The sequence below is a fragment of the Oryzias melastigma genome, unplaced genomic scaffold, assembly GCF_002922805.2.
Source record: "Oryzias melastigma strain HK-1 unplaced genomic scaffold, ASM292280v2 sc00368, whole genome shotgun sequence".
Taxonomy (NCBI): Eukaryota; Metazoa; Chordata; class Actinopteri; order Beloniformes; family Adrianichthyidae; genus Oryzias; species Oryzias melastigma.
In genome coordinates this window covers 59,312-69,986 of record NW_023416966.1, presented here as the reverse complement: position 1 = coordinate 69,986, position 10,675 = coordinate 59,312, and the positions used below count along the sequence as shown (strand labels likewise).

General features: G+C 43.8%; 1 protein-coding gene across 1 annotated transcript in view; it reads right to left on the bottom strand.

The window, feature by feature from the left end:
- Positions 1–10,675, bottom strand: part of LOC112139781 (extracellular matrix protein FRAS1) — a gene marked incomplete at both ends in the record, with an annotated part of 70,565 nt that overhangs the window by 3,222 nt on the left and 56,668 nt on the right. Inside the window, 2 exon segments of the mRNA XM_024262611.1 lie at positions 921–1,244; positions 4,649–4,733. Of these exon segments, the coding sequence (XP_024118379.1) occupies positions 921–1,244; positions 4,649–4,733 (409 nt within the window).

The window sequence follows — 10,675 nt, the reverse complement described above, 5'->3', positions numbered from 1 at the left end:
CTTTTGACTTGGGACTTGACTCGGACTTGAGGACGAAGACTTGGGACTTGACTCGGACTTGCAAAATGATGACTTGGTCCCACCTCTGCCGGCACTCTCCCTCTTTTTACATTCCATCATCATCCACCTCAGTAGAACTGAGCACAGGTGTCAGCGCACCTCTGCACTAAAAGTTTGCGTGAAATACTTTACATGTATTACACATGAAAATGTGTAATACATGTGTGTGTACATGTGTGTGTTACATGCACAAGTGTGTGTGTGTGAAATTGTGTACTTGTTGACATGTTTGTATGTGAAGATTTTTGGAGCCGACAGGTCTATATGTGTAACATTTGAGTGTGTGTAGACAGGCTCCGCCCTTTTGACTAACACCCACACCTGTCAGTAATGATGATAGAGCTCTACAATACTTCATGCCTCAACTGTTATATAAATATACACAACATTTGTCCAAAGATCCACAATGAACCCAAAGGTCATAAGGTCATGCACTCATACACACACAAAACCGCATTTATGCACGACTTTCCAAGAATTGTGTGTAAGTGATGCCTTTCAATGCTGGGCAAAGTCATTTCAAAGGTGTGAAATCACTAAAAGAGTTTTGAATGCTTTCTTGTAAAAACTGTGTGTGGAAAGGTCAAATAGGAAGGTCAGAAATCATCAATCAGCTAGTTTCTACAGTTCACATATGAACCTTTGTCAGCTAGAAAGCTTTCTTTTTTCTGCATCTGTAATTTAAATCCCTTTCGTCATTGCAAAGCCACAAATAAATGCTTTGAAAGCCTGTAATTAAATGTATGGCAACAAGCAGGATCTAGTCCAGCTGTTGTGGGTCAGTACTGATGATTCATCTTTCCAGATAAATTCCGGTGGTTGGTTCAGATGAAGGCCATTAGTCTGTCCTCCTATCTTACCTTGTGAGCGACATGCACCTGCAGCAGGATGTTCTTGTAGCTATGGCCATCATTGACTTGCAGCACCATGTTGTCCTCCATGTGCTCAGAGCCGTCATGGAGGTACTGGATCTGCTCCCTGGACAGCTCCTCCAGCTTGAACCTATTCAGGCCACGATCGCCATGGAGACGGGTCAGCCGCCCATGACGTGGTGGCGCAACAACCATGACCAAGACATCAGCGGGGTTGTCTGGGTCTTCAACATTCAGAACCAACTTAGACAGACTTGCTCGGCTGCCACGGCCCCCCACGGACAGAGGAGCGAGTGTCACTACCCTGGGAGGCTGTGGGTTCACAGAGCAGAGAAAGGAAACTTTCAGTGTCAGCTGACAGTTTCAGCTAAACCGACATTAAGCAAAATGAAAAAAACTGTTGCAGTACTTCAGAGTGACCTGCAGCCTGACTGGAGAACCCAGGAACAATTATGCTGACACCTGAGTGGTTTGTTTCAGTCGACACAACTCATGTGGTGAGTGAAATCCCACCTCTGTGTGTTTGGCTGAAGACATCTTTGTTCTTGCCTTCATGGCAGATGATGTGTGAAGAGAGGCGGGTGGTCCCGACCTCACCTATGCCACCGTTACATACACAATTGCCACACAAGAAAGAAGCATTGGTAGAGTTTTCAAGATTAGCTGCTGCCACCTGATTTTATTGAAGTCGTTAGCGTGGTTATGAATGTAAACGTTAAGCAAGGATGATGTCATTTACAAAAAAATATCTGGCCGGCAGCAGCTGTGATTGGAAGACATGTAAATTTCTCCGGACAACAAGAGCCACCAGCCGCCCGCTAGCCCAGGGGTGTATAAAAAGCAGGGCATTCTGCACCGCTGTCACTCACAGCTCAGATTCTGAGCACACATCATAAGCTTGTTGTTGAAAAACTGTCTTGTCAAGATTTCATTTGAACTTTTTTTAAAAGTCCGTGGCAACTGCGTAAAACTACTGCATCCAGATGACAAATGCTGCTGCACGGCCACCTGCTAATCTAACTGAGTGCATTTAGGTCACCATGCTGTGGAATTTTGGGATATGTGACCATCAGTATATTCAGACTATCATCCCTCTCTCAGAAAGCCTGACTGTTCTTGTTGGTGTTACTGACTGTTGCCTCTTCAGTTACTGTGTCTGCTGGCGGAGCGCTGACTTTGAGAGGAGTGATGTACTCCAGCTGTGCCTCATCATGAGCACAAAGGCAGAGAAAGCAGAAGCTCTCTGTTCTCAGGGCTGCAGCTTGTCGAAACACGAGAAGGACCAGCACCAAGCCGGCTTTATCTGCCTGGCCATTGTCCCGCCTGATGCCTGCGAGGCGTATTGCCCCTTTCGTGGTGCACGCCTTTGGAAAGGCCTCTGACGTTTGTGGAGAAGGTGCTGTGAAAAAGTGGAGTGGCACAGCATGACTCCTGGTTCCATCCCAACCCAACAAGTCGTCAGTCAACGCCCTGCAGCTGCTGGGCAGACCACATGGAGCTGAGAGAGCAGGTGCAGCATGGGACCCTCAGGCAGCCCCAGCAGCTGGATGCATGCTGTGAGGACGTTTATCCTGATCCTGCTGTGTCATTGTGCTGCTGCTGCTGTGCTGGTGCTACTGCTGTGCTGCTACTGCTGTGCTGCTGCTGTGCTGTTGCTGCTGCTGTGCTGTTGCTGTGCTGCGCTGTTGCTGCTGCTGTGCTGTTGCTACTGCTGCGCTGCTACTGTGCTGCTGCTGTGCTGTTGCTGCTGCTGCGCTGCTGCTGTGCTGTTGCTACTGCTGCGCTGGTGCTGCTGTGTTGCTGCTGTGCTGTTGCTACTGCTGTGCTGCTGCTGTGCTGTTGCTACTGCTGCGCTGCTGCTGTGCTGTTGCTACTGCTGCGCTGCTGCTGCTGTGCTGGTGCTACTGCTGTGCTGCTGCTGCTGCGCCAGCTTCCCAGGATGATTCATCTTTCCTATGCTTGTGCCAGCGTGCACCAGGGCAGTTGGAAATGTGTGGCCTTGTCCTCACTGGCCCCTGAACAGCATCACCCACATGTCATAACTGTGTGCAACTTATATTCTGGGCAGCTGTGGTGCAGCGGTAGGGCAGTCGAATCCTGATCGGAGGTTAGATTCCCGCCTTGGCCACCCATGTGTCAAAGTGTCCTTAGTGAGACACTGAACCCCACATTGCCTCTGATAGGAGGTTGGTACCAGTGTCCAGCAGCGGAGCCACCACCAGAGTGTGAGTGTGTGTGAAATTAAAATAAATGTGCTTAATTTTTCAAAATATAATCAAAAACTGATTGTGTGCTGCCCCTACAGGTTGAATGAAGGTATCACAGTTGAATTTTATGATTAGTCAAACCATTTAAGTCTGATATCATGATCTGCAGCTCCAGTAATAGGCGTGTTTGAGATCCCCCAGCGCCTCGTCAGCGAGACTAAGCTGCTGCAGGAGGGGGCGGGGAAAGGCGCCTGAGATGAAGGTGAATGAGAAGACTGTACGAGATCAAGTAGTTGGGGGTTGTCCTTAGCATTCGGCTGACAGTTAATAAGCCACTCCTCCTAGTATGATTTGTGCTGCTGTGTCTTTTATATAATTTTTCAACATATTTTAGAGTAAAACTGTTAATAAAATAGCCGCAGGATTCATTACATGTGTACCGTCCCAAAAAAAATTAATAAAATTAGATTAAAGTTAAGTTTTAGAGGCAACAATAACAAATATGACCACAGATTATTTGAAATCTTGTTTATTTTTTCATCAGTGATTCACTACCTTCCAGAAGGAGTTAAAAAATACACCGATGTCCTTCATTTAGCGCGTTATTTCATATCGAACTACAAGACCTGTGTTGACACACTTTCCCACAATGCATTGTTTTGTAGTCATTTAGGTGGCATGCAGCCAGCGCAGTACCTATTTTCTGGCTGCGCTGGCTTAGGAAGGCGCCTTGAACCCGCCCCTTTCTCGTGATTCTTCGTGACGGCGCACATTTGACGTCAGTGCAAGAAACTAACCAACATGCACCGCGATCCAGGCCATCTGCTCAGCACAGACAATCTCAAACACCCCTATTGATAACAGTCCTGTTCCTCAGCCCCGCCCCTCTAACTGGATTTTCACATTTTGGCTATGGGTGGAGTCAGCCTCCAACTTCCATGTTTGGTTACCCTTTAAATCAGGGGTGTCAAACTCCATTGCACAAGAGGCCAAAATCCAAAACACGTCTTAGGTCGAGGGCCGAAAAGGATAAACATCTATTGAACACTGTAAAACGAAATTTTTAACACTTTAAAAATATAACCTTTTAACATAATTATGAATAATAAAAAGGCAGGAATATTATTCCAGAATAAATCAACTTAAACCTTAAATAACTTTCAATATTTTACTCACCATAAAAATATGCTGTCAAAATTATAAAAGTTAGAAATGAGTGCAAGATAACATCGGGTCATTAATAACAATAAAAGAAAATGATCTGGAGGGCCAGATAGAATTGCCCGGAGGACCGGATCCGGCCCCCGGGCCTTGACTTTGACACGTGTGATTTAAAGTTTGAGATTGCAGAGACAGAAAATCCAACTGGACGAATCCTGAGATTAACAATTTAATGTTGAGAACAGACAAGGGTACCAGGCATGCATTTCCACACACTGGATAAAAAGAAAGAGAGAGCAGCGCCCCCTGCTGTGGAACAAGGAGCAAATGAAGAAAGAATTTGTGTACCTGCATAGACACTGCTTGAACCGGAATGGTTGCTAGCTGGGGAGTCATCTGGGGTTCAGCAACATGTAAGGAGAACTCACCAGTCCTACACAAACAAACACAAAATGAACACAATAAAGTCCTGAACAAAGAGGCCTCAGATAAAAAGCGTGGACTTCCCTGCTTTCATAATTCATGCTGAATGACCTGACAGGGCGACAGGCTCAGACAGCACTGAAAAAAACAGTCCTGTGAGGCCAGCAGAATCAACAGGCACACAAACACACTCCTGCATCCACTCATTACCCACAAGCCCCACTGTTGCCTTAACATAGTCAGAAGGTTATTACCCAAAAGCCCCAGGAGTCAGAATGAAGAACAACAGAAGTTTATGTGGTGGCTGGCAGGAAACAAGTGTGACCTCTGCTGTGGTCGGGGTGGGGGGCAGCTGCCATCCCTAACAAACAGCTTCAGCTCCAACACTTTGTCATTGGTCTTTAACTAGACACAGTCAAACCCTTTTCAAATATTATGTTCCTGACATTAAAACGACAAATATATTGACTGTCTATGAACATTTAATCACAGAACAACAAACGTGTAATGTTTGCAGAACAAAAGTTATAAACAAAACCTCCTAAAGAGTCCCGGGTTGACAGGTTCCACAAGTGTGCTAGAGAATGAAAGAATGACTTTGAAAGCTCATGAATGAATACGTTAGAGAGCATGGAGTAGAAAGGTGACTGTTGTGGAGCAGGAAGTAACCAAGATCAAAAAGGATTAAATGTATGGATTCTCGACAGAGCCAAAATGAAATAAATATATACACCATTAAATAAATAAATAAATGTGTCATTAATGATTTAAAAGTGGCAATACATAAATAAATGTTGAAATGAATACATACATGTTGAAATAAACGTTGCATTAAAATATTAAAATAAAACATTTAAATATTTTATGACATATTTAATTATTTCATTGTCCCTTGTACGTTAAAAGAGCCAATTTTAAATGAATAAATTTAATATGAAATAAATAAATAAATGTGTCATTAATTATTTAAAAGTGGCATTAAATAAATAAAAGCTTAAATAAATAAATAAATGTTGAAATAAATGTGGCATTAAAATATTAAAATAACACATTTAAGTATTTTATGACATATTTATTTTTTTCATTGTCTAGTGTGGATTAAAAGAGCCAAATTTAAATAAATATATTTTATATGAAATAAATAAATAAATGTGTCATTAATTATTTTAAAGTGGTATTAAATAAATAAAAGTATAAATAAATAAATAAATAAATAAATGTTGAAATAAATGTGGCATTAAAATATGAAAAGCACCATTAAAAGAACCTTTTAACATTTCATAATATATTTATTTATTTCATGATTTAATGAAACAATTCACAAAACAGGAAGTGGACACACCATTCAAATGCAATCTGTCAAACTCTGCCGTCAAACTCAGTGGGCGGGCCTAACTCTCATCATCGCTGCTCCATTGCTCTGGCCTGGTGCAATCCTCGTCATGGCGAGATCAGTAATGGAGACCTTTGTGATCTTTCTTAATGGACAGGACATCAAAGCAGGACCATTGATCTCAGGAAAATCGGGAATCTTCGTTTTGAAAGTTGTTGTCTGACACCTCACTAATATACACGCTGTAACTCTCATCATCGCTGCTTCATTTTTCTGGCCAGTGGGCAGGTTCCCGCCCAACTGGGGGGTTTTGGTTCTAAATTTGCGGGCAAAAATTGGCTTTAGGCGGGTAGGCATATTTTGGGCGGGCTTAGGGTCAGTTCGGCTCAGTGAACGCACCAGGAGGAGATGCTTCATGGTCCTGGGCTCTGTCGTTTAACCCCTTGTTGGGGGGATTGCTGCCTCGGCTGCCAATAAATGTGTTCAAAAGCTTTGGGCTCGGTGTGGGAGGGGCTTTCTGTTAATTTTTTTTTAGCGTGATGACCATCATATTGAGTGGTGTGTTACAGTAATCCTGTCTTGGCTGGTTTATACTTCCAACCGACTCGTAATCGCTCACGTTGTTGGCCAAAATCGCTTTAGTCGCTGCGGAATGTGACACCTGCTGGTGACGTCACACACAACTGGAATTTTACACCCAGTAAGCAATAGCCAGCGGATCGCGTAATTTAACTTGAATTTATTTCAGCGATTGGAGTACGCAACTACGCAGAAAACTGTCCAGAAAAATATATTTGAACATTGAAAATGATGGGTGTTACAGAACGGAGGCAATCGTGAATCCAGATAACCCCCCACCTCCACGATGATGTCTGTTACCTGTCCACTTCTGATCATCCTTGGTAAAATGTTCATAGAAGAACATTAGAATATTGCTCAATATGAAGACTTTTTTTTTTCTTCAGAACCAAAAACTGCACGGCGACAGCGTACTTAATGATCCTCTTCTTTTCCTTTCGGCTTTTCCCTTCAGGGGTCGCCACAGCGAATCAGTTTCCTCCATCTAAGCCTGTCTTCAGCATCCTCCACTCTAACACCAGCCACCTTCATGTCTTCATTCACTGCATCCATAAACCTCCTCTTTGGTCTTCCTCTAGACCTCTTTCCTGGCAGCTCTAGACTCAGCATCCTTCTACCAATATATTCACTGTCTCTCCTCTGAACATGTCCAAACCATCTCAGTCTGGCCTCTCTGACTTTATCTCCAAAACCTCTAACATGTGCTGTCCCTCTGATGTATTCATTCCTGATCCTATCCATCCTGGTCACTCCCAAAGAGAACCTCAGCATCTTCATCTCTGCTACCTCCAGCTCTGCTTCCTGTCTTTTCTTCAGTCCCACTGTTTCTAGTCCAAACAACATGGCTGGTCTCACCACAGTCTTGTACACCTTTCCTTTCATTTGTGCTGAAACTCTTCTGTCACACATCACACCTGACACTTTTCTCCACCCATTCCAACCTGCTTGCACTCTCCTCTTCACTTCTTTTCCACACTCTCCATTACTCTGTACTGTTGACCCTAAATACTTAAACTCCTCCACCTTCTTTATCTCTTCTCCCTGTAACCTCACTCTTCCACTCTGGTTCCTCTCATTCACACACATGTACTCTGTCTTACTGCGGCTAACCTTCATTCCTCTCCTTTCCAGGGCAAACCTCCACCTCTCTAACTCCACCTCCACCTGTTCCCTGCTCTCACTACAAATCACAATATCATCTGCAAACATCATAGTCCATGGTGATTCCTGTCTAACCTCATCCGTCAGTCTGTCCATCACCATTGCAAACAGGAAGGGGCTCAGAGCTGATCCCTGATGTAATCCCACCTCCACCTTGAACTCCTCTGTCACCCCTACAGCACACCTCACCACTGTCTTACAGCCCTCATACATGTCCTGCACTGCTCGGACATACTTCTCTGTCACTCCAGACTTCCTCATACAATACCATAGTTCCTCTCTGGGCACTCTGTCATAAGCTTTCTCCAGATCTACAAAGACACAGTGGAGCTCTCTCTGACCTTCTCTGTACTTCTCTATCAACATCCTCAAAGCAAATGTTGCATCTGTAGTGCTCTTTCTTGGCATGAAACCATACTGCTGCTCACAAATGTTCACTTCTGCTCTTAGTCTGGCTTCCACTACTCTTTCCCACACCTTCATTGTATGGCTCATCAGCTTTATTCCTCTGTAGTTACCACAACTCTGCACATCTCCCTTATTCTTAAAAATGGGCACCATCACACTTCTCCTCCATTCCTCAGGCATCTTCTCACCACCTAAGATCCTGTTGAACAACCCGGTCAAAAACTCCACTGCCATCTCTCCTAGACACTTCCATACCTCCACAGGTATATCATCAGGACCAAGAGCCTTTCCACTCTTCATCCTCTTCAAAGCCCCTCTCACTTCACCTTTACTAATCTTTCTTACTTCCTGCTCCACAACCGTCACCTCTTCTACTCTTTGTTCTCTCTCATTCTCTTCATTCATCAACTCTTCAAAGTATTCTTTCCATCTTTCCATTACACCACTGACACCTGTCACCACATTACCATTCCTATCCTTGATCACCCTAACCTGCTGCATGTCCTTCCCATCTCGATCTCTCTGCCTTGCTAATCTGTACAGGTCAGTCTCTCCCTCCTTACTACCCAACCTAGCGTACAAGTCATCATAAGCTCTTTGTTTGGCCTTTGACACCTCTACTTTCACCTTACGCTGCATCTCCCTGTACTCCTGTCTACTCTCCTCAGTCCTCTCAGTGTCCCACTTCTTCTTAGCTAGTCTCTTACTCCGTATACACTCCTGCACCTCCTCATTCCACCACCAAGTCTCCTTATCAACTCTCTTTCCTGATGACACACCAAGTACACTCCTACCTGTCTCCCTGATCACATTAGCTGTAGTTATCCAGTCATCTGGGAGTACCTCCTGACCACCCAGAGCCTGTTTCAACTGTTTCTTAAAAGTCATGCAACAATCTTCTTTTTTCAACTTCCACCAGTTTGTCCTCTTCTCTGCCTTTGCCCTCTCTTTCTTCATCTTCTTCACCACCAGAGTCATTCTACACACCACCATCCTGTGCTGTCTGGAAACACTCTCACCAACCACTACTTTACAGTCACTGATCTCCTTCAGATTACACCGTCTACACAAGATGTAGTCTATCTGTGTGCTTCTACCTCCGCTCTTATAGGTCACTCTATGTTCCTGTCTCTTCTCAAAGAATGTATTCACTATCGCCATTTCCATCTTTTTTGCAAAATCAACCACCATCTGTCCTTCTACATTCCTCTCCTGGATACCAAACCTGCCCATCACCTCCTCATCACCTCGGTTTCCTGCACCAACATGACCATTGAAATCTGCACCAATGACAACTCTCTCATTTCCAGGGATGCTCATCATCACTTCATCAAGATCCAACCAGAACTTCTCCTTCTCTTCCAGCTCACATCCTACCTGTGGGGCATACCCACTAACAACATTGAACATGACACCCTCCATTTCTATCTTCAGACTCATCACTCTATCTGACACTCTTTTTACCTCCACAACACTCCTAACAAACTCCTCCTTTAGGATAACTCCTACTCCATTTCTCTTCCCATCTCCACCATGATAGAACAACTTGAACCCTGCTCCTAAACTTCTAGCCTTGCTACCTTTCCACCTGGTCTCCTGGACACACAGTATGTCTACCTTTCTCCTCTGCATCATGTCCACTAACTCTCTACCCTTTCCTGTCATAGTTCCAACATTCAAAGTCCCAACTCTCAGTCCAACACTAGTGACTTTCCTCTTCTCTCTCTCCCTTCCTCCTCTCCTTCTTCCACCAACAGTAGTCCAATTTCCACCGGCACCCTGTTGGTTTTTGTTTGTGCCAAAAAATAGGCATAATTTATTTTATTAAAATAAACAGAAGGTCATGAATGCAAATCCAAATTTCTCAAAGGCTAAAGTAAGACTATGCGTCTCCATCTAGTTTTTGATGAGTAGAAATCGAGCCAAAATAGGTCTTTAACTGTTAAAGGTTGCCGACCCCTGTTCTATGGGCTCATTAAATATTAAATCCCTTTGTTGACTTCTACCACGCTCCTCACAAAGGGTTATGAGAGGTAAATCTGCAAAGCATTTGTTTGTAGCTCTGAATCCCCCCCCCCCACCCACTTTCCTTCATTTGAAAAATACGTCTGTAATCTGTGGATATAATCCTATTGGAGGATTTGTCTTTTTCTGCCTCTTACTATAATTGTTCCAAACTGCACAACAATTTCTGAATTGAGATGGATCCACACAACTAATGCTGTCCTTTGTGGAGGATCTGTGCTCACAGGTAATGCACAGTGATAGGACATATGATTTGAGGAAGACATGTTTACCATCATTTTATTTTACTTTACATCCAGTTTTAGTTCCTGTACTACCAAATAATGTCCTTCAATATACTGAGAAAGCAGCTGCTGCTTTTACTCAACTGTCTTCATTTTAAGCATTAAAGTCCCCCTTACAACAATTTTTTTAATTTTCTTTAAACGTTCCCGGTGGGAGTTTTA